This window comes from Pleurodeles waltl, chromosome 10, assembly GCF_031143425.1.
Source record: "Pleurodeles waltl isolate 20211129_DDA chromosome 10, aPleWal1.hap1.20221129, whole genome shotgun sequence".
In the NCBI taxonomy this organism is placed as follows: domain Eukaryota; kingdom Metazoa; phylum Chordata; class Amphibia; order Caudata; family Salamandridae; genus Pleurodeles; species Pleurodeles waltl.
The window spans coordinates 180,963,272-180,987,964 of record NC_090449.1 but is presented as its reverse complement, the minus strand read 5'-3'; the positions used below and the strand labels follow the sequence as shown (position 1 = coordinate 180,987,964).

General features: G+C 44.9%; 1 protein-coding gene across 2 annotated transcripts in view; it reads left to right on the top strand.

Annotated features, from left to right (window-relative positions):
* The window catches only part of EIF2AK1 (eukaryotic translation initiation factor 2 alpha kinase 1), a 339,056-nt gene that overhangs the window by 120,263 nt on the left and 194,100 nt on the right, over positions 1-24,693 (top strand). Inside the window, exons 9-10 of one of the 2 annotated variants that reach the window (XM_069210157.1) lie at positions 19,528-19,613; positions 19,737-19,924. In XM_069210157.1, coding sequence (XP_069066258.1) covers positions 19,528-19,613; positions 19,737-19,924 — 274 coding nt within the window. Of the gene's footprint in view, positions 1-19,527; positions 19,925-24,693 lie in introns of both variants that reach the window. The other variant, XM_069210156.1, reaches the window with a different exon arrangement.

Genomic DNA, 24,693 nt, shown 5'->3' with positions numbered 1-24,693 from the left:
GTAGGGACAGACTCCTCACTGTCAGGGAAGAAGATGCAGACAATTACACAGTTTTTAAAGCAGCACTATTCGATGGGTTTGGTCTGACTACTGAATAGTATAGGATCAAGTTCAGAGAGACGAGGAAAAAAGTCCTCCCAAGATTGGGCGATTTTCTGTGAAAGCTCTGGAAGGCTGGTTGCAAGGGAGCAACATTAGTGACTTCCAAGGCTTGTATAACTAAATTCTAAAAGAGCACATTTTAAACAACTGTGTATCTGATCAGCTGCATCAGTACCTGGTGAACTCTGACCTGACCTCTCCCCAAGAATAGGAAAGAAAGCAGACAAGTGGGTCTGCACCAGGGTGAGTAGGAAGGCTCACACAGGTGACTACAAAATGAAGGAAGCAGACAAGTTTCAAGACAAGGGCGGGGACAAAGATAAACACAAAGTTCTCACCAGGCCCACAAAACTCCTCTGGGAGTGGGAACAAATCCTCTTCCTTCTCTTCCAACCTGAAAAAGTCTTAGTGCTAGGCTTGCAGAAACAAAGGCCGTAGGGCAGAAGACATCTCCTGTCCTTAGAAAAGCACCAAGCCTGCCACCCTTCAGCCCCTAGCAGTAGTGGTGGGAGGACTAACAGTAGTCAGTCTAGGAGTGTAGCTGGGCTTACCTTAGGGACTATAGTGGAGTCTGGGCTAGTTGGAGAGGCCACTGAGGCTGTCTTGGTCTCTGATGGGGGCTTTGACTCTGCCACCCTTGCTACATGTCCCCTTAATATGGGTAAGTACAGGCAGCATCCCCTAATTAATGGTGTTGAGGCTGAGGGCTACAGAGACACAGGTCCCAGTGTCACTATTGTGACTGAGAAACTGGTGTCTCCTGAGCAACACCAACTTGGTCACACGTACCAAGTGACTGATGCTCATAATAACACCCTGTGCCACCCCATGGCAGTTATTGATTTCAGCTGGGAGGGGGTACTGGTCCTAAGAAAGTTGTGGGTTCCTCAGACCTACCTGTAGAGTGTCTACTAGGGAATGACTTGAAGACTACAGCTTGGGCTGAGGTGGAATTAGAGGCCCGTGCAGAAGTGCTGAGCATCCCAGGGCATATCTTTGACCTCACAAAAGCAAGGGCTAAAAAACAAAAAGAGCAAGTATCCTTGGAGCCTGGAACAATGGCCCAAGAGCTTCCTAAACTCAAGAGCAGGAAGGGTAAGAAGGTACCCCCTGCTCCAGCCTCCAGTGAGGATTCATCTCCTGAGGAAGAGGAATCCACTCCTTGGGTGGAACCTATACCAGAAGATCTGCAAGCTGGCTCAGATGAGCTTTGGGTGCAGGGGGCCACCAGGGAGGAACTCAGTACGGAACAACAGATTTGTTGAACACTGGAGAGCTTAAGGCAGCAAGCTGCAGCACAAGAGGTAGGGGATGTCAGTGGCACCAATAAGTCTCCTATATTAAGAATCAAGGTATCCAAAACCTGGTGCCACCAGGAGATTGGTGATCCCTCTGAAGTTTAGGGAGTTCCTGTTGACATTGGCACATGACATTCCCCTGGCAGGTCACTTGAGGCAAAGCAAGACTTGGGGCAGGCTTGTCTCACACTTTCACTGGCCCCACATGTCTGAAGACACCAAGGAGTTTTGTCACTCCTGTGTTACCTGCTAGAGGAAAGACCAGTGGCACCCCAAAGGCCCCCTTAATTTCACTTGCTGTGGTAGGGGTTCCTTTTGAGAGGGTTGGGGTAGACATTGTTGGCCCCTGGACCCTCCAGCAGCTTCTGTGAACAGATTCATACTGGTGGTAGTAGACCATGCCACCAGGTACCCAGAGGCCATTCCTTTTAGGACCGATACAGCTCCTGCAGTGGCAGAAGCCCTCCTTGGTATCTTTTCAAGGGTGGGTTTTCAGAAAGATGTGGTATCAGCCAGAGGTGCAAACTTCATGACTGCTTACCTGAAAGTCATGTGGGGCAATGTGGTGTCAATTACAAATTCACCACTCCTTATCACCCCCAAACACATGGCTTAGTTGAGAGGTTTAATAAAACTCTCAAAGGTATGATTAATAGGACTCGCTGGAAAAACTCAGAAAGAGGGGAGGATGTCCTCTTACCATGCCTCCTCTTCGCCTATAGGGAGGACCCTCCGAAGGGTGTGGGCTACAGCCTATTTGAACTTCTTTTTGAACACCCTGTTAGGGGTCCCCTTGCTCTTGTTAGAGAAGATTGCGGGCAACCTCTCAAGCCTCCTTAACAAGACATGGTGGATTACATGCTTGGCCTCAGATCAAGGATGGCTGAGTACATGAAGAGGGCTACTAAAAACCTTCAGGCCAGCCAAGAGTTGCAAAAACAATAGCATGTCCAGAAAGCTGTCCTAAATGTTTACCAGCCAGGACGGAATGTGTGGGTCCTAGAGCCTGTGGCTCCCAGGGCACTCCAGGTCAAGTGGCGTGGTCCCCACACACTCCATTGTGGAGAAAAAGGGTGAGGTCTCCTACTTGGTGGACCTTAGCACTCCCAGAAGTCCCCACTGGGGGCTTCATGTGAATTGCCTTAAGGCCTATAATGACTGGTCTGATATGACTGCTCATGGCAACTGATGAGGGACAGGAAGAAGAGAGATCCTCTCCCTGACCAATTCTTCCATAGTGCAGCTGATGGCTCAGTTGATGGGGTAGTGCTTGCTGACTGCCTCTTGAGTCCCCAAAAGAGGGCTGCAGAAACCTCCTGGAGCAGTTCTCAGAACTATTCTCCCTGACACTGGTCAGACCTCATGGTGTGAACACACCATTGACACAAGGGACAGCATGCCTGTTAAAAGTAAAATATACAGGCAGCCTGATCATTTAAGGGAATGCACCAAATCTGAAGTTCAGAAGATGCCAGACCTAGGAGTCATGGAGCCCTCAGATAGTTCTTGGGCTAACCCTGTAGTGCTTGTCCCAAAACCTCACTCCCAAGAGGGCAAAAGATAAATTAGGATTTGTGTCGAGTACAGAGGTCTCAACGCTGTTACTAAAGCAGATGCTCATCCTATCACTAGGGCAGATAAGCATATAGATACACTGTCATCTGCCAAGTATCTGAGCACCTTTGATCTGACTGCTGGCTACTGGGAGATCAAGCTGTGAGAGAATGCTACGCTAAAAACAGCATTTTCCACCCCTATTGGGCACTGTCACTTTACTGTGATGTCCTTTGGGTTGAAAAATGCACCTGCCACATTCCAGAGGCTGGTGAATAAAGTCCTCCAAGGGTTGGAAAGCTTCAGTGCAGCATATATGGACAACATAGCTGTCTTTAGCGTCACCTGGGAGGATCACCTAGTCCACCTAGGGAATGTTTTAAAGGCTCTGCAAAGGGCAGGCCTTACTATCAAGGCCTGTAAGTGCCAGCTAGGGTGGGGGAAGTTGTTATACCTGGGCCTCCTCGTAGGGGGAGGCCAAATTCAGCCACTACAGGGGAAAATCCAGACTATTCTGGATTGGACTGCCCCTACTACACAGACCCAGGTGAGAGCCTTTCTAGGCCTCACTGGGTACTACAGGAGGCTCCATTGTAGCCCCTCTAAATGACCTTTCTTCCAAGAGGCTGGCTGGCTGCCAAAAAGCTTTTGGTGACCTTAAACAGGCCATGTGCTCTGCTACTATTTTAAGAAGCCCTGACTCCCCCAAGCAATTCATAATACAGACAGATGCTTATGAGGTCGGGATTGGGGCAGTAGTGTCACAAATGATTACAGATGGCCAGGATCAACCTGTAGCTTTTATAAGTAGAATTTTGGTCCCCCAGGGAAAACTGTTGGTCAGCCTTAGAAAGGGAGACCTTTGCTGTGGTGTGGGCTTTGAAGAAGCCGAGGCCATACTTGTTTGGCACTCAATTCCTTGTTCAAACCAACCACAAGTCCCTTCTTTGGTTAAAACAAATGAAAAGTGAAAATCCAGTCCATATCCCTAACTGGAATGGACTGTACAGTGGAACATAGACCTGTGAGTAACCACTCCAATGCAGGTGGACTCTCCAGATATTTTCATGTAGACAATGAAGTATCATCTGGACAAGGTTAGCCTCATTGTCCTTTGTGTGAGTGTGGGGTGGGAGGTTATGTAGGAAAGTACCCTCTTTTTGGCATGGTTACACCCCCACCCCTTGCCTGGTGTCAGTGTGTTCACTTGGATCCTGCTAACCAGGACCCCAGTGGCTGTGCTCTCTCCCTCTAAATTTGGTTGTTCCTGACTTTGTGCACCCCACAATTGGCATACGGGTGCCCCCATGTAAGTATCTAGTATATGGTACTTAGGTACCCAGGGCGTTGGGGCACCAGGGGTTCCCCATGGGCTGCAGCATGTATTATGTTAACCATGGGAGCACATGCAAATTGTGTCTGCAGGCCTGCCATTGCAGCCTGCGTGAAAAGGTGCATGACCCTTTCACTGCAGATCACTGTAAGTCACCCCTATGGCACCCCTCCTAGCCCAGAGGGCAGGGTGCAAGCACCTGTGTGTGAGGGCACCCATGCATGAGCAGATGTGCCCCCACAAACTCCAGCTCCAATTTCCTGGACTTAGTGAGTGCAGGGAAGCCATTTTACCTTTGTACTGGACATAGGTCACTACCTATGTCCAGCTACGCAGTGGTAACTCCGAACCTGGGCAATCTTTGGTATCAAACATGTTGGAATCATAACCCAGTACTGTTTCCAGTATTGGTTTCATGATTCCATGCACTCTGGGGGCTTCTTAGAGAACCCCCAGCTTTGCTTCTACCAGTTTGCAGTGGTTTCCCGGGCAACCCGCCTTGCTGCAATCCTACAGACCGGTTTCTGCCCCCCTGCTGCTTGAACAGCTCAAGCCCATTGAAGGCCAAACAAAGGATTTTCTTTGGGAGAGGGAGGCAACACCCGCTCCCTTTGGAAATAAGTGTTGCATGGCTTGGGAGGGGTAGCCTACCCAGGCCACTGGTATGCTTTGAAGGGCACTTTTTGTGCCCTCCTTGGATAATCTGGTTTGCCCCAGTCCCGGGACACCGGCCCCTGCTCTGGGGTGGAACAGGACAATGGAAAGGGGATTTACCACTCCCCTGTCCATCACCACCCCAGGGGTGGTGCCCAGAGCTCCTCCAGGTGACCACTTGATTATGCCATTTTAAATCCAAGGTGGTCAGAGGCCTCTAACAGCATCTGAGTGGCCAGGTCAGGCGGGTGACGTCACAGCCCCCTCTTGATAGGTGGTCACCCTGCTAGGTGACCAATCCCCCTTTAAGGGCTATTTAGGGTCTCCCTCTTGGGTGGGTCCTGAGGTCTGATGTCATGATTCCAGCAAGACTCCTCTGCAATGTTTACTTCTACTTCCGGGCCACTGGAACGGCAACAGGTCTTTAGAGGGACCAACAATATCCACCTTCAGCGACGACTTCGCTCTGCAACATTGTTTCCCCTGCTCCTTTCAGCAACTGCAATCTTTTCCTGGCTGTGCACCCTCTAAGGACGGCAAGTCTTCCGTCTGCACCTGGTTTAGAAGCAAGAAGGAGTCTCCCTTGGAGTGAAAGGGTCACTCATCTGCATCCGCAGGCACCAACTGCATCAGTGACTGGCAGTGTGGATCCTCTCTTCTGCAACTTTGTCTTCGATCCTGCAACACAGGTGGTGGTCTGCAGTGGTCCCCTCGGTCCCCTCTACCAGCTATCCAACATGGGAGGTGGTAAGCCTGTCCTTGCAGGACAGTACCCCTGTGCACTGTGACTCTTGCAGCTACCAAGGCAGGTTGGCTCTTCTTCTAAGAGATCTTCAGGCTCTGTGTAGCCCTGGCATACAGCACTCTTCCCTGCAAAGGATAGTCTCCTGCCTGCTGCTCCAGCGACGTGGGACTCCTCTCCAGGCGTGCTGACTGGGCCTCACTGTGAATCCTTTGCCTGCTGCCAGTGAGTAGTCTTTTAGGGTTGCATCCTCAGCTTCTGACTCTCCTCACTGCTGAGGGTCACGTGGGGCTCCCCTCCTTGGGGCGCATCCCCTCGGATCTTCCTGGTCACCAGCAGCTCTTCAACTCTTCTTCTGCAACTCTTGCCTTTGCCAAGGCTTGTTGGTAGTTTCTCCACACCACTGACTGACTGCATCTCCTCTTCCAAACTGGGTCACCGACTGCATCACTCCTGGAACACTTCTTCTGCTCCTGTGCTGCATCGCTGACTCCTCATCTTCACCATTGATCTGGTCCTGCATCTCCAGAAGGGTAGGTAGTGGTGCCTGCCCCAACGGACACTTCGACTGAAACTGGACTTGATCCCCTTTACTTGCAGGTCCTCTTCTGTCAGAATCCATCTATTGTTTCTTTCAGTCTTGCTTGGTTCTTGCATAGACCTTTTACAAAGTTTACCTATGGGTTTGGGGAAAAAACAGGTACTTATCTCTTCTCTCCTGCTTGCTGGGGGCACTCTGGTGCTTACCTTTTGGGGTTCCTAGATCCTCCAGCTCCCCTCTGCAGATCCCACTTCCCTGGGTTAGGGGGCTGCCTTTCGCATCCATTTACTTAGTATATGGTTTGGTCTTTCCTTAGGGTCTCTATTATTTTCTGTTATTTTACTGTTTTCTATTGCTTTCCGTGCCCATTCCTGATTACTAAAGTTTACATAAGTGTTTACTCGCCTGCTAGTGGAGCGTTGCCTGTATAGTATTTGGGTTACCATAATAAAGTACCTTTATTTTTGTAACATTGTGTCGTTCTTTCAAGTGTGTAAGTGATGTGTGACTGTAGTGGTATTGCATAAACTTTTCATGTCTCCTAGATACGTCTTGGCTGTTGATCCACAGCTACCTCTAGAGTGCCCTGGCTTCTTAGACACTGCCCACACCGCACTAACAGGGGATACCTGGACCTGGTTTAAGGTGATAACACCATAGGTGCTCACCACACACCAGGCTAGCTTCCTATAAGGTCTATCCAGGAATAATTTTTATGACCTTTTTCTTTATGCTTTAATGGAAATCTGAATGGACCTTAATTATGTCTCCATTTTAAGATGCAAAGAAAGGTCATCCACAAGAGCCTTACAGTCCTTCAAATGGGAAATATATTGTGTGTGGTGTCATTAGGAAGTTCACAATGCCATCTATCAAACCTTATTGGCCCTCCTATTGAGCCTGACACAAGGCTTCATCGACAGCAGTTTTTTTTTTTTTTAGAGACTTTCACTTCCGCTCGTATAGTTAATTCTGGTCCTTTCAGCAGTAGAGCCCTTAGACAAGACAACAGATTTACATACTCTAACCAGTTTGTCAGCTGTGACCCAGAGGGCTTGCCTTCCTCTAAGCAATCCATCACGTGGAGTGTTTCTTGTATTTTCTCTTGTTATCAGTTGGCCAATAAAACACTGGCAGAGAAACCAGGAGCTTATTCCTCTAGAGAAGAAGTGGCAGAGTGATATCCCATTCAGACATCTGTAAAGTGGCCAATTGGATATCTGCCTGCCCTTTTACAAGACTCAACCATCTTGAATCTGATACTAGAACTCACTTGGGCAGGATAAGTATTTCAGATTCTACTCCAATTAGACTACACTCTAGTCACAAAACTGCTGAGACATGATTCTTGTGCTGTATGTTGAATGACAGCCAGAGATATGATTTTTGATGTTTGGTACTGTAGTCTAAAGTTTGACTATCATTAAAAATCCTGTGATGCAGAAAAATGTATTCTTGCTCGTAGTCCTAGTTGTGCATAATAGACATCTTCATTAAAGTCATAAATGACTTGTCCATCTCCCTCCTGCTTTGATCTTGGTCACAGAACATAGAGTTTTGGAGAGTTTGTTTTAAATTCTTCTCCACAAAGTCATCAAAATGAACTGATTCTGTGACGCAACTTCCAGTACAGGGCATCATGGGAAATGGAAGACCCAGGGCTCTTGAAGAGGCAGAGTCATATTTTAACTCTTATCTAAACCTATCTATTCAGTCAGGTTAGGCAGGAGGCTATGTGTTAAATGCTGCATTGTAATGTGCCAGGCAGTCTTAGTCTAAAAAATGTAAAGGTTTTGCCTGGATAAGCTTGTTTAAAGGTGATGTGCCACATTTACCCAGTATTGGATCTTTCAAAGATTCACATACTTGATTCATCCCCGTCGTCGAAGTGAGAGTCCCACTGTACCTTAGAAAAAGCAGTAAGTCAGAATAAGCATAGGCTATAATGCTAGTAAAGTTAAACATATAGCCTATCCATGTCCTTTTGAAAAAAGAAGCAAACTTGGTCTATGACCAATCAAATGTGAGCACCTTCTAGAACACTCTTCAGAGAGGCTCTTTGCCTCAGATTTCCTACTGAACGTCATTTGAAGGGAATCTCCCTGAGCTCTGCTCAGTTTTTCCTGTCAGGACCAACTTCTACTCCAGAATATGCCTGATACTTCCAAAAAAGGCCCTTTTCACCCTTGTAAGACCTGTGGCAAGATAAGGCTCCATGTGGATGATCCACATAAGGACTGCTTGTATTCCCTGTATCCCAAGCATCAGGTGAAGGACTGCAAGATTGGTCGTACCTTCTCTGCTAAAACTCTGAGGGACAGGGAAAGAAGACTTTTGATCTGGTCACAAGCAACATCCGATACTTCAGGTGTAGAGAGTGACGTGGACCCAAAGTCTCAAAAAAGTGCTAGATCATCTGACTAGGGGTGGTCTGAGGAGAGCAGGAAACATCACAAATTGCATCATAAAGACCCTGCTAAAGCCTTAACTGGGTCAGCCTCCTCCCAACCATCCTCTTCACAACGCAAAATGGAGACTTGTCAATTTTCTCCTTTTTCAGCGCTGTCGACATCCAGAAAGACACCACTTAAATTTAATGACACTACTGTTGACGATCATATCGACCACAACTACGACAGCTACCGTCACCACTGTCTCGTCTATCAGGCCATCGTTAACTCATAGTTGATGACGATTTTAAAAAACACCAATTACGTCAGTGAGGATGAGTGAGATGGTGGCCTTGACTGTAGTCAAAAATAAACTTCCATAGGCGAAATCGTTGATGAAGTCTATTGCACCGTCGATGAAGGCATTGTCAGAGAGGCCCTTTTCAGCAAAGACACTATCAATGACAACTCAGCTGACGACACCGTCAACAATAAACCCGTTGACAAGACCATCATCATCAACAATGATACCGTCATCGACACCACCGTCTATTATGGCACTATCGTTAACCACCCCAAGGGCTACGGCGCCACAACACACTGTGGTTTCCACCTCTGCTGGTTCTCCTGAACTTTATGGGACAGTCAGGATTTCTACACTTTCCAGGCCTACCTTGCACCCTGAAGATACATCCCCTTGCACAGTATCAACATTCTTACCTAGTCATCTGCTGGGCTGGTAGGAATGTGAGGATGAGGGGCCATTTGGCGGGACGCATAGTCCATCACAATTACACGTCAAATATCAGGATGATGATGAAAAATACGAACAGCAAGAATATGAGCCCTATTGTACATATCCTAGCCATTATTATGAACCAACGCAACATCAGCAGTTTGGCAATAGAGTACAAATGACTGCTTCCTTAATTCAGGACCTGCAGTCCATGCTTCAGGACTATAAGATGAGGTTTCCGGATTCAACTCCAGATCATCCACAAGAACAAAAACTACAGCCTCCTTCTGCTTCATAAAGAACCATGCCTTCACCTCTGGCAGCACCCAGGGTTCACACCTACTTCGACAATAGCCGCTCCTCCTAGAGAAGACATCACTTCCTCAGATGACGAAAGGGAAGAAGGAGAGATCATCACTCCTCAACATCTAGTGGTGATTTGGACGATTACTTAGCTCTTAAGCCATCATCACCACCTCCTCATCCATTGGATTCTCCTCTAGCGGATATAGGAGGTTTTCATGGATAGGGCCGCTACACGCTTCCATTTACCAACATCAGTCCCCCACTCGGAATGTTTTCTCCATGATTTCAAGGAGCAAGCAAGAAAATCGGTGAGAGTGATTCCCATGATAGCTGAAATCTGGAGCTAAGATTTAAAAATAATAATAAAAACCCTGCCACAGTCCCACCACTGCCACCTAAACTGGACAAAAAATATAAGACAACCGATGATTTTCCAGCCTGGATATAGCCTCCACAGGTTTTGGGCAGCTAGCAGGAGCAGCAGTCTTGTGTCACCAGGGTTGGCTAAAGGTAACCTCATTTAGACCTGAGGTTCAATCAAGAACACTTGACATGGCCTATAGTGGCTATTAGAAATGAGGTTTCTAGTTGGCAGTCAGTTTGCACTCTGTCCAAGTAGGGACCCTCATTCTAGTCAGGGTAATGGAGATACCTAGCTCAGATACCTGCTTTACCCTCTTGGTATCTTGGCACGAGCAGTCAGGCTTATCTCTGAAGCAATGTGTAAAGCAGTTGCACATAACACACAGTAATAGAGTGAAAACACTACAAAAGGACACCACACCAGATTTATAAAAATAGCCAATATTTATTTGTGTAAAACATGATCAAAACAAAAAAAATCCAACACACTATAATAAATTTATGAATTTTGCAAGAATTAACTTAAAAATACAGTTCCTTGAAGTCAATAGCTCCATCTGGGGGTATCATGGCGTAATGAATAACAAATCCAGTGGTAAAGTCCGGCCGCAGTGTCACGGGCCAGCTACGGTGTCGGGAAGACCCGCAAACAGTACCTTGGAAATGTATGGCATTGTCATCCTCGCAATGACATCCGGAGTGTGCTGTCTCTGGCGTCTGTTCCAGAGGTCGATGCGAGGTCGTCAGGCCCTTGAAGTCACACTCGTAGCAGATCGAACTCCGGGCGGATGACGAAGTCAGGAATGCTGGCATGGATGATGTCGGGGCTGCGGTGAGAGCAGAACGATGCGGCGTGCAGTGCCCACAGGCACGGTGCAGGCAGCGGCTCAATTATGGTGTCCTGTGGTGTGGATGAGACCAGGGCTACAGTGTGAAGTGGGGTGGTGAGACGTGTAGTGTCTCCAGGTCACGTGCAGGCAGCAGCGTCATTGCTGAAGCGCTGTCGTTGGTAGGCCCAAGATGGCAGTGAGAATGGCTCCCAACCTCCGACACCTTCGCAACTATCATCTTAGAAAAAATAGTTTGCCTTCATGGACTTCCAAGAGTCATCCTCTCTGATAGAGGAACACAATTTTCTGCACGTTTTTGGCAACAGTGGTGCAAGGCTTTACAAATTGATTTGATTTTATCTACTAGTTATCATCCACAAACGGATTTTCAAACAGAGAGACTAAACCAAACTCTGAAACAATACTTACGATGTTATGCAACAAAGTCTCCTAAAACCTGGCTGGATCTTTTGTGGGTTGCTGAACTGGCTTATAATAACTCTCACCACTCTTCAATAAACTCAACTCCTTTCTATGGTTTATATGGGCGTCATCCACACATTTTGCCAATTACGCTACCTGCTTCTACTCAAACCACTCCAGCAGTCATGGACATGCTAACCCACATGAAAAATGTACATTCACAATTGCAAACAAATCTTCATCAAGCAAAGAAAAAATATAAAATGCAATATGACAAAAAACACCAGCCTGGTCCTCAGTATACAGACAAAGATAGAGTTTGGTTATCCACAAAAAACTTTGTATTCAAAAATAAAAATATGTTTCATCCAAAATTCATAGGGCCCTATGAAGTACTATGACAAGTAAACCCAGTAACATATAAACTAAAATTTACATTGTCTTTGAAAATTCATCCGGTATTTCACACTTCGCTTCTTAAACCTGCTTCGCCCTCAAGTGTCACACAACCTGCTCCTCTATTAGTCCAAGGTCATTAGGAGTATGATGTGCGATCTATTTTGGACTCCAGATATTGGGGGTCTTCCCTTTGGTACTTGGAGTCCTAAAAAGGATACGGACCCGAAAATGACTCTTGGGAACCTGCAAGACATGTCCATGCACCACGTTTGGTGCGACAATTTCATTTCCTCCGTACTGATAAACCGGGCCCTGGACCGTGCTTAGGAGAGGGGTGTAATGTCAGGAATAAGGCTGTGCGCGGTCCAGGTCCCGGCCAAAACTCCGCTGGACGGATTTGCGGCGCTTTATGCACACCACTTGTCATCCCCTCTTGTTCCAAAAGTGGCCATCAGCGTCGTCTGCCCTATGGTAAAGCTCATGTAGCTGCAGGTTCAGGACATTGGTGGACAAGATGCACTTATCAGTGCTATTCTATGAAGGGACTACAATTCCCCTATTTTTCGAGGCAGCAGCCATCTTGGGGTGTGGCAGGCCTATAAAGCCCAGCGACGCCCAAGCACGTTGCTACTATTTTGAAGACTTCGATGCAGTCAGACCTCATGGGGGTTCCTCTGAAGAAGAGCAGATTTCCTGCATGGCAGATGGACGGCAAATCGGAGTATCCAGGTTTCCATGGTGAATTCAGATACAAGTAGATCGTACTCGTAGCAGTAAGGTCTTGATGAGCCCAATCTTGAAGGGAATTGTTACTTCCAAAAGGTAAAGCGCCCCTTAGCACAACGAGCAAAGCATTTTCCGTTTTCAGAGTAAAGCAGCCTTGGCGCGACGATTAAGGCGCTTCGGAGCACAGAAGTAAAGGGCCCCTTAGCATAACGATCAAAGCGCTTCAGGACACACATGTAAAACGCCTTTGGCACAGCAATCAAAGTGCTTCAGTTCACATGAGGAAAGCGCCCTTGACACGGCAATCAAACCGCTTCAGTCCACATGAGTAAAGCACCCTTGGCACGGCAATCAAGGTGCTTCAGTCCACATGAGTAAAGGGCCCTTGGCACGGCAATCAAAGCGCTTCAGTCCACATGAGTAAAGGGCCCTTGGCACGGCAATCAAAGCGCTTCAGTCCACATGAGTAAAGCACCCTTGGCACAGCAATCAAAGTACTTCAGTCCACATGAGTAAAGCGCCCTTGGCACAGCAATCAAAGCGCTTCACTGCACATGAGTAAAGCGCCCTTGGCACAGCAATCAAAGCGCTTCAGCCCACATGCGTAAAAAGCCCTTGGCACAACAATCAAAGTGATTCAGGCCACATGAGTAAGGCGCCCTTAAGCATAACGAGCGTAGTGCTTCAGATGAAACAAGTGAAAGAGCTATCTGGCATAAGGAACAAAGCGATTCAAGTTCAATGAGTAAAACTTTCCGGTCTATAGTTGTGAATGTGAAAGCATTTTTGAAGATAAGCAAATTATAGTTTTTTCATTGTTTTTTGGAAAGCATAATATGTGAAAAGCATATTTAATTCTTTGAGAATTTCTAGGCTATGATCAAAGGTTTATGTTATGAATGCATAGTTGTTACAGGATTGATATTCAGAGTATGACCACAGTCCAAAGCTCTTGCAAACTCTTGGTTCTGAGGTTGTAGTTTGTTCTTGTTTCATGATTCAAACAAAGGGCTTTGCTCCATTCAATCTGATATCACGGAGACTCCTTTAGTCAAGAGGCTATTGATGAGTTATACTGCTATGAATGAGTATATGCATATTTGTTCTAACCTTTTCTTTTCAGCTCTCTCTCCCTGCAGTTCCCCACCCTAATTCCCTTCCCCCCGCCTGGCTCCATCATAACTCTGTGCTATAAGCTTTCTGAGTTGGTGACGCCGGGAGGTGGGCCTTTTGTTCAGCAACGTGCAGACCCCGAGGAATGGACACTGTGACAGCTTTGCTGGGTGGCCTGCAGTTCTGCCTTAAAGAGGACAGAGACTGGACCTTGCTGTGTATCCTGCTTGTGAACTTTCTCCAAGGGCTTGAAGTAGAGCTTGCCTCCTGTTGAAAGTCTCAGGGATATCAAAGACTTCAGCTTCATCTGCCTACAGCACTGGGAACTGTGTGTTTTGTGTTGCAACAGAAGAAAAAAAACTGCGATGCCGCCAATGACGGCGCAGCCTGCACAGTGACCCTGTCACTGAGTCACTGCTTGCACAGTGACTTGTGGGCCCCGCACTCCGCATCACCTTGCTCACATCCCTGACAACACCCCTCCATGCTGACACAGACGCCACTGCCTGCACCGTCACCTGAAGACACCGCTCGTGAGGTACACAATGCAACGTCCCGCACTGCAGCACCGGTCCACTGATGCCAGAACCATCGACTCCAGTGTCGTCAACAGACGCCCCTCCGTACTGCTTGCATAAGAATATCTAGGGTGGCCATTTTGTGCAGCTCACGTACAGACCAAGAGGAAAGTATAAACATGTGGGCTCACTATTCTGTCACAGTATCCTTTTCTCGGGATCTGCATGTTGCTGAACAAAAGGCCCACCTCCCGGCGTCACCAACTCAGAAAGCTATTATAGCACAGAGTTATGATGAAGCCAGGCGGGGGAAGGGAATTAGTGTAGGGAACTGCAGGGAGAGAGATCTGAAAAGAAAAGGTTAGAACAAATATGCATATACTCATTCATAGCAGTATAACTCCTCAATAGACTCTTGACTAAAGGGGTCTCCGTGATATCAGATTGAATGGGGCAAAGCCCCGTCTTTGAATCATGAAACAAGAACAAACTACAACCTCAGAACCAAGAGATGACAAGAGCTTTGGACTGTGATCATACTCTGAATATCAATCCTGTAACAACTATACATTCATAACTTTTGATCATAGCCTAGAAATTCTCAGAGTATTAAATATGCTTTTCACATATTATGCTTTCCAAAAAACAATGAAAAAACTATAATTTGCTTATCTTCAAAAATGATTTCACATTCACAACTATAGGCCGGAAAGTTTTACACTCATTGAACTTGAAGCGCTTTGTTCCTTATGCCAGATAGCGCTTTCACTTGTTTCATCTGAAGCGCTACACTCGGTATGCTAAGGGGCGCCTTACTCATGTGGCCTGAATCACTTTGATTGTTGTGCCAAGGGCTTTTTACGTATGTGGACTGAAGCGTTTGATTGCTGTGCCAAGGGCGCTTTTCTCATGTGGATTGAAGCGCTTTGATTGCTGTGCCAAGAGCGCTTTACATGTGTGTCCTGAAGCGCTTTGCTCGTTATGCTAAGGGGCCCTTTACTTCTGTGCTCCGAAGTGCCCTAATCGTCGCGCCAAGGCTGCTTTACTCTGAAAACTAAAAATGCTTTGCTCGTTGTGCTAACGGTCGCTTTACCTTTTGGAAGTAACAATTCCCTTCAAGATTGGGCTGATGAAGACCTTACCGCTAAGAGTACGACCTACTTGTATCTGAATTCACCATGGAAACAAGGATACTCCAATTTACCGTCCATCTGCCATGCAGAAAATCTGCTCTTCTTCAGAGGAACCCCCACGAGGTCTGACAGCATTGAAGTCGTCAAAATAGTGAGCAATCTGCTTGGGTGTGGCTGGGCTTTATAGGCCTGCCACACCCCAAGATGGCTGCTGCCTCTAAAAACATGAGAATTGTAGTCCCTTAATAGAATAGCACTGATAAGTGCATCTTGTCCACCAATGTCCTGAACCTGCAGCTACATGAGCTTTACCACAGGGCAGACAACGCTGATGGCAACTTTTGGAACAAGAGGGGATGACAAGTGGTGCACATAAAACGCCGCAAATCTGTGCAGCGGAGTTTCGGTCGGGACCTGGACCTCGCACAGACTTATTCCTGACAAAAGCATACACAGCAAAGGGCCAGTACTAATACTCCAGCTCTTCAGCCCATGTCCTTGGCAGAGGTCCCCCTTGATTCAGCAGTATTCTAAAAGTCTGGAGTTTTGTGTTAGGCAAACTTCAAAGGAAAGTCTCTGTTGTTCACAAGATCCTGCCTTGCCCAGGCATGGCCCCACACACACACTCCAAGGGGTCGGAGACAGCATTGTGTGAGGACAGCCCTTTCTAGTGTGTCAGCTCCCCCCCTCCACACTCTAGCCCAGGAGACCTCATCAGGATATGCAGGCTACACCCCAGCTCCCTTTGTGTCACTGTCTATAGTGACGTCACAACAGCCCAACTGTCCGACTGACCCAGACGTGGAATACACAAGCAGGCAGAGGCACAGGATAGTTAAGCAAGAAAATGCACACTTTCTGAAAGTGGCATTTTCAAACTGACAGTCTGAAAACCAACTTTACAAAGGATGTATTTTTAAATTGTGAGTTCAGAGACCCCAAACTCAACATCTCAATCTGCTCCTAATGGGAAACTGCAGTTACAAAATATTAAAAGGCAGTTCCCATGTTAACCTATGAGAGAGATAGGCCTTGTAACAGTAAAAATCGAATTTGGTAGTTCTTCACTGTTGTGACATGTAAAACACATCAGTATATGTCCTTCCTTTAACATACACTGCACCCTACCCATGGGGCTACCTAGGGCCTGCCTTAAAGTTGCCTTACATGCAGTGGCGGCTTGCTGCCCTCGGGCAGGGTGGTGCACGGTGGTGGGGCGGTGGGTGGGTGGGGGTTGGGGAGAGGGGTAAAATGTAACTTTTAAAAAAAACGTACCTGCATGCCTTTCCTCCGTCTCCTCTGCTGCAGGCAGGCACAGGCACCCAGCCTGCCCTGCAACCAATTCTGACCCTGCTCAATGCCAAACATACGTGCACACTGAGGGGAGTGCACAGTGCACAACCCCATATCCTCATGATCCCCAATGCCCACCCCTTTAATAAATGGAATGATAATAAACATAGTACTCAGGGGTTAACTTTCCTAACTCTAATGCCAGATTTCATCATCACAACGGTTGCCAGACATGTGCATTCAAGGGAAATGGTCCAGTTCTCAGAAGAATTTGCACATAAATCTGTTGGAGTTGAAAGTTCAAAGCTTTCCTTCCTCGAATTTCAGGATCTTCTGTGTTGATCCGGATTGACAACAAAACTAGCATGTATTATGTCAACAAAAGGGAGGAACACAATTTCGCCCCCTCTCACAAGAAGCTCAAGCTCCCTGGGACTGGCTCATTCCTCACAGAATATCTTTGAGAGTGGAACACGTACCGGCTGGTATCAAAAATCTCCCTGCAGACTCACTCAGCAGGACAGACAACAGTTGCCATGAATGGGTACTTGATCAGAAGGAAGTGGACAAGATTTTTCAATGCTGCGGATGACTGACCCTGGATTTTTTTGCCACAAATGAGAACTCCAAATGCCGCTTTTACGCTTGTAGGTTTCCACTCCCGGCGTCGTTAGGGAATGCCCTTTCGATGCAATGGTCCAAGATCCTTGCACGCGCTTTTCCCCCTTTCCCGTTGATCCCCAGACTTCTCAAGAAGTTAAAGACAGAGGGTTACCGACTCATACTCATAGCACCCAGTTGGCCCGGACAGTATTGGTACACAGAACTCATTCTACTATCAGTGACCTATGCCATACGTCTTCCCAGCAAACAGAACCTGCTAACGAAGAACCAAGGGCAGGTTCTTCATCTAGAACTGGCCTTTCTCCAATTGCACGCATCACTCCTGAGTTCTTAAAGTTTTGGAACAAGAACATTGATCAGGAATTTAGGGTAATTCTTCTAGAGCGCGGGCTGAGAGTACAAACAAGACTTACAGACTCAAGTGGCTACGATTCTGTGTTTGGTGCAGACAAAACTATGTGCACTTATTAGAGGCTTTACCGGAGCAAATTATCTCATACATCCTTGCACTCTCTAAGATCGGGTTCGTACATGCCTCAGCTCAGTTAAGGTACACCTGGCAGCAATATCTTCATATAGACATTCTGCAAATGTGCCTTGGCTATGTTCATCCAGACTCATGAAACAGTTATGAAGGGACTGTTTCACACTTTTTCTCTTGTGCGACCATCTCTTACTCAGTGGCATCTCAACATTGTCCTTTCTCAATTAATAAAAGCACTGTTCGAGCCCATACACAGAACTGAACTGAAGTTCCTCACATGGAAAGTCGCAACTCTCCTTGCACTTACCTCCACTAAGAGAGTCAGTGACATAAAGGCATTTACCACCAAAGAGCCTTTTCTAACTTTCGCAAGTGACTTTGTTCTTCTCAGGACGAACCCAAGATTTATTCCCAAGGTGTCTTCATCTTTTCACATATACGAACCAGTTATATTGATAACATTTTTTTCCAAACCCATCTACTGCAGCCGAAAAAATTCTCAACACACTGGATGTCGAAAGATGTTTGAAATTCTACCTTCAGCGTACCAAACACTTACATAAGACAGACCAACTACTGGTCTCGTTACAGTCAAGGTCGTCCGGGTACAGAAGTCACTAAGGCAACAATAGCCAAATGAATTTCATCCATCTTTCAATTTTGTTATTGCAGGGTTGGCAAACCGTTAACCAACCAACCTAAAGCATACTCTACAAGAGCAATTTCAACCTCAGCTACTTTGTTTGCAGCCATCTCCTGAGACAAGATATGCCAAGTTGCAACATCAAAGATTACGCATTCTTTCACGCAGACTTACTGTTTGGAATCAGCACAATGCAGCGATTTAGTTGTGGGGCAGGCAGTTCTGCATCATCTATTTAATTAAGGTGAGCCTCATTAAAAATATAACTTACTTTGCCTTTCGTACAAATATGATTTCTCATGCATATGTGTTTAAATTGCTTTACAGTTGTTTGACTGTGGAATTATTATTTGAATGTTACTTGTACACAATTCTTGTTTTGTTAAGATTGTTTATATGAGCTGATATGCTTACACCCACCATCCACTATGGGCATAACAGCTATTGTGAGTACTGCTGGCTATTCAGATTCAAGCATGTTAAGAGTCTATGAAAGATCCAATACTGGATAAGAAAACAAGTTGCTTACCTGTAACTATAGCTATCTAGTATTGGTATCTTTCATAGATTCACAAGTGACCCAACCTCCTCCCCTATGAGGCTCACTTTCCTTTTCAGTGCTTTGGGGAGTAGTCATTTGATTTGAAAAAAGAACCAAACTTGGTCTATGGCCAAAGGACATGGATAGGCTATATGTTTAACTTTACTAGCATTATAGTCTGATTATTCAGGCTTACTGCTTTTTCACTGTGGGGCTCCTTCTTTGGCGATGGGGATGATTCAAGCATGTGAATCTATGAAAGACACCTATACTGGATAACTGTAGTTACAGGTAAGTAACTTGTTTTCGTCATGCTGAACTCTACCTTCTCACAATATGATACATTGGGTGTAAGTGTTCCAGGGTTCCTTCACACAGCGGCAAATTATCCTAAAGTTTATGAATTCAGTGAAGACGCCTATGATGCAGAAACAGGATTTCAAATATGTAACCATTTCTTACTGGATATGCATAAGGGTCAGTAGTTGGAGGTAGCTGACCCACTGGCCCATGCTGCATGCTATGGAGGGTGGAAACAAGATGAGAATGGCATTTGAAATGAACAGTGGGTGAAAAGGACTGCACTAAGCTCTTTTGTGTGTGTGTGTGTGTGTGTGTGTGTATTTTGTCTATAAACGTTTTAATACGTGTGACTGATGAGGCAGCAGAAGCTGCCTCTACACCAGATCCTAAAACTCACCTTTCTGCGTTATTGTCATCACGTCTAATATTTTTTGTTGTGATTTTTTTTTTTTATTTTTTTTTTTTTATTTGTTTACAGAGATGAAAATGGGATTCAAACATTAGATGGTAGCAGTTCATCCATAATCTTTGCTGACTCTCATTCTGAAGGAGGAAAATCATCGGGTGAAAAAATAATAGAGAATATAAATAACAATAATTTGATAAAATCAACTGAGAGAAATGACTGTCTTCAGGTAGATCCTAAATTACAGGTGAAAGTCAATAACTCTACTTTACCTCTTGAAGGAAAGGAAGATTGTTTACAAAATGCTAACCAGAAGAGAGCTGTTTGTTTTACGGGACGATCCCAAGAGTTACTCAGTTGGAGAAAAGAGAACAATTTCGATCCAGATGATGACTCTTTATCTTCAACTAGTTCCAGCTCTGATGATGAGTGCCCTCAAAAGGAAATGTGTTTACATAGACAATGTGAGGTAAGCGTTTTATGGTTAACTATATCTTACAGGGATTTTGTTGTTGATGCTTTCTGAAAGTCCACAAAAGTGCATTTGCAGTTTTGCTGATATGCAAAAACACTAATGTATTCTTCAAATAAATCTGCTAAATGGATTATCTGCTGACAGGGCTATGTTCAAGACATTACTGTTGAGCGTTGGATGCTGAAATTAAACAACTAATTCAAACGTGAAGTATGCTAAAATTGTAATCTTACCTGGGTAGGTTGTAAAGAATATCTTTAGTATGTACCAAGTGAATGCTGTATGAAGTACGATGTTGGTAAATGTTCTCGAAAAAAAAATGGATTAAGGCCCGGTCTTGTGTAATATTTCTTAATGTAAGATGAGTAATACATATTTTAGAGACCCTCTTCTTGCCAGGTGTAGGACCTTGATATGTTTGTAATTAATCATTTTCCAATAACTAAACATAGTCATAAACGTCAAGGTCTGGTAAAGGACCAATACAGCACACTTTCCTGATTTATATTAGTTTGACTTTGTTTTAAGCTGTATAAGGTACATCCTTGCATGTGTAGTTTAATGTTTGTGTGATGGCTTCTTTTGATTTGTCATTTGCCTATATTCCATCGGAACTAGTCATAAAGGTAACTTAGACCAGTAAGTTACATTACATGTATACTTAACTCTTACACTTTGAGTAACTTTACCACTTTTGGCTATCCACCATTTCCTTGTGTAAAATAAGTACTAAACACACCCTGGGATATGCTTTTGCACTAGGTAATATAAAAAATTATGTACTTGCGGTCACCAGAAGGTAGTTATAGTTAGGTCCTAGTTTCCATAGGAAAATAGTTTTTTGACTTGGCTATGTCTTTTGTGCCACTTGACGAATCCTCATGAAAGTTTCCCAAAATAAGTGTCCTCTAAGGTGCTGTTCTACATGGAAAGTTTTAGAGAGGTCTGTCAAGGAGGGGGCCGAGAAAAAAGGGGAGGTTTAAAAATAAATAAACAAAGTATTTCCCATGTAAATTATCATAGGGATTTTGAACACGAATACAGCCTGAATACTAGGACAGAACTACACCAAATTTGGTAGAATGGTAGCTCTTGGCTTAGAAAGCATGCTTTTTGTTATTTGGTAAATCCTTTTAGTTGTTTTCGAGATACTTAAGGAAATCTAAATTTGCATATCTAGGTTCATAACAAATCGCAAATGCGTGCGTCAACAGGAATGCAGTGATTGGCTGGCCACAACCTGAGCAAGAAGTTGTGGCCGCCATTTTATCTAACGGGACATGTCCTTGGGCTGAAAGTAAGAAACAAATATGGTATAGCATATATGGGTGTTTGTGGGACTCCTTATGCATTCAAAATAGCATTTGTTTCCCCATGTGCAGTATTTGGGAATTCACCGCAATACTCAGCACGGCCCCTGTGTAAAGTTGGGACAAATTCAGGAATATTGGCAATAAAAACAATAATGCACTCACTCAGACACTAATGCACTCACACTGACACACACACACACTCACAGACCTACGCAGACACTCACAAACCGACACAGGCACTCATGCTCCCATTCACGGATCCACTCAGACATGCGCCCTCACTCATGGACCCATTCAGACACTTATGCCCCACTGACATGCTGACTCAGTCGCACAACCACTCATAAATCCTCTCAGACACTCATAGGGGGTAGGCCACAGGGCCAGTCCCCACAGTACATGGCCAAAAATCATGCAAGGTACAGGGTTTGGTGCATATAGGAGCTAATTGCAGGGCCTGTCCTCAGGGCAGGCCCTGTGGCAAAACCCCTGCTGCACACGGCCAAAGGCCGTGCACAATGGTGGTTGTATTAAAGTAATAAAAATTCCTTTACGTTAAAAAAAATTAAAACATAGGAATTCCTTTAAAAAAAAAAAAACAAAGGTTACAGGGACATTATAGTTAGGGAATAGAATGAAAAGAAACTATAAAAAAAAATCACTTAAAAAGCCAAAGGATACTGGGATGTCATGGTTAAGTTCTGAATTTACTTGCACAAAAGCAGTCCTACAGACTGGCTGAGAATACCCTAGAGATGCAACCCTTTCTAGTGTGTTTACCTAAACTTTTATAGCGCCAAACAAGCCACAAAGAGGCACCTTCGTGACATATTACCCTGAAAATGAGGGGGGTCAAAAGAGTTAGGAGCAAAGAAAAGGGGGCAGTCATATATTTCCGTTTGTTAAACTTTTAAAGGAATTATACCTTAACATTGGCAATACCAGCCTAAAACAAAAACATTGACTGTATACAAAGAGAATAACAGCAGAGGCAGCTTAACTGCAAATGAATTATTGCGATTGTGTTTCCAGATTGCCCCAACACGAAGCAGATACACCCTAGGGAAGAGGATGTTAGGTAAGGGCGAAAGCTGCCTACCTTGGAGTTGGGGAACACAGTTGGAGCCGTTGCGCCGGCCCAACATCATTTGATTCTGAGCAAATCACTTCATCTCCCCTTTGCTACCAAAAATGAATGTGTTCTTGTGTAACTTAACCGGTGCTCATGTAAGCTCTGTAATACCTTTGTATCGAGTTCACACTCACTGAACTCTATTTGAAGAGGCCCAATTTATATCCAAAGGCTAGATGTTTTTTTACTATCAAGCTTGAGGCCTTGAAGTGCTTGGGTCTGGAGTCGCAACTCCTTTTCCACCATTTTGGAGACTACACCTTACGCCATCTTCTTGCCAAGAACTAACCTATGTGCTTGGTTGGTGACCCTCGGAGGCTGTCAAGAGCAGGTGCTATTGGCTAGTTTTAAGTTCTACTCAAGTCAGTTGGTTAATGCACCCATTGCAGAGGTCAGTTGGTTAATGCACCCACTGCAGAGGTCTAACAGAACGAGAATGTCACAGATTACAATCCTGACGTAGCTTTTTCACCTTTTCATCTCAGCAAGGTTAATGCAAATGAATTATAGTGATTCTGTCAAGAATGGCACCTGCTTTGAAGTGTTATGAAATGGCAGAATCTGTATTACCAAGCTCCACATTAAAAAAAAAAAAAAAAAAAAATGTTATTACCAGGCTGCCCCGACACACACCAGACAAAGGAAACCTAGAGGAGAGGTTGTGGCGTAAGGGCCAGAGCTGCCGACCTTGGAGCTGGGGTGTTCGAGTCTTGCGCCGGCTCAACATCCTGTGATTCTGGGAAAATCACTTAATTGCCTCTTGCTACCAAAGATGAGTGTGTTCTTGTGTAATGTAACTGGTGCTCATGTAAAGTAAAGTAATACCTTTGCATCGAGTTCATGTTATATAAAACAGTAAAAAAAATTAATAAAGCGCTTCAATACCTTTGTGTCAAGTTCGTGCTACATAAAACTGCAAAAAAATAAAAAATAAATCCTGGCATTGCTTTTTCACCTTTTCATCTCTGAACCTGTATTACCAAGCGCTGCATAAAAAATTAGACTGCCCCCAACACGCACCAGACAAAGAACCCTAGGGGACAGGATGTGGAGTAAGGCCAGAGGTGTTGACTTTGGAGCTGGGGAGCATGATTCGAGTCTCAGGGTCTGCTCAACATCCTGTGATTCTGGGCAAATCACTTAATTTCCCCTTGCTACCAAAAATGAATGTGTTCTTGTGATCATGTAAAGTGCTGCAATACCTTTGTATACATTTTGTGCTATATAAAACTGCCCAAAAAAATAAATAATGCAAAAGCCCCACAAGCATTGCAAAGAAACAGCAAGATGCCCAAGACCACGGAAGATGAAACAACAACATACCGCCATGAGCAAAGCTGCGAGGCAAAAGAAAAAATAGTGCACCACACTAAGGTACCTTCCCAATCGTGCAGTAATCCGTGTAAAAGGGTCAGTCTCCAAAACAGTAACAAAACTGCCGGAGGCGGGACAAACAAAACCATTTATCAAAGACCGCTTTTGCCTTGAGGAGTTTGACTTTACGATTGATATCAGATGCTTATGTGGTGATAAGTTATATTCACCAATAGAACTGTAACAATGAAAAATTGATGACCTTCATTGTGACAACAGTAAGAAGCTTGGAGGTATTACCTCCTGGCTCGTTTTGAGTTAACCAGATTGAGGATCTACTTTATTAAGTGTTACCCAGACATATGATGTTACAAAGAAGGGAACACTCTGCATTGCAAGGTGTGAGTGGTGGATGACTGCGTCCTCAGGAGACCGTGGTGTGAGGTCGAAACGTCAGCTTACTTTCCCATATGGTCTAGGATTTGAATTTAAATAAAGGGTTAAGCCTTGAACTATTGGCTATCCCAGACAGACATAATTTTAACAAAAACTATTGGGAAATTCACAGTGTATTATAGGAATGTTTGGATTTGGATCATGTATATTTGATTTTATATGTGAGCGCTGCGTTGCTTGCACTTTTTGATTCACTTTTTACACACATTGAATAACTGTATTATATTGAAAAAAAATTCTCATATTTTGGGAAACCAGCACTGTCTCATTTTAATTCTCTAGAGTTTCTGTATTGCATTTGGCACATACAGTTGTATATCCACTACAGAATGATGAAACCACCTGCCATCAATTGGTTCTTTGCAACTAGTGTTAATTTATTTCGAAGCACTGGTACCGGTTTGGCCCACAGCTTATTTTTGAATCAATCCCATGTGACAGTGGTACAGTTGGGTGGCTGATAGAAATGTGGCCAGATGTCAACCTTAGCAGCAGGAGAAATAGACAAAAAGATAGGTACATTACTTATGGAGGGCAAAATATTGCCA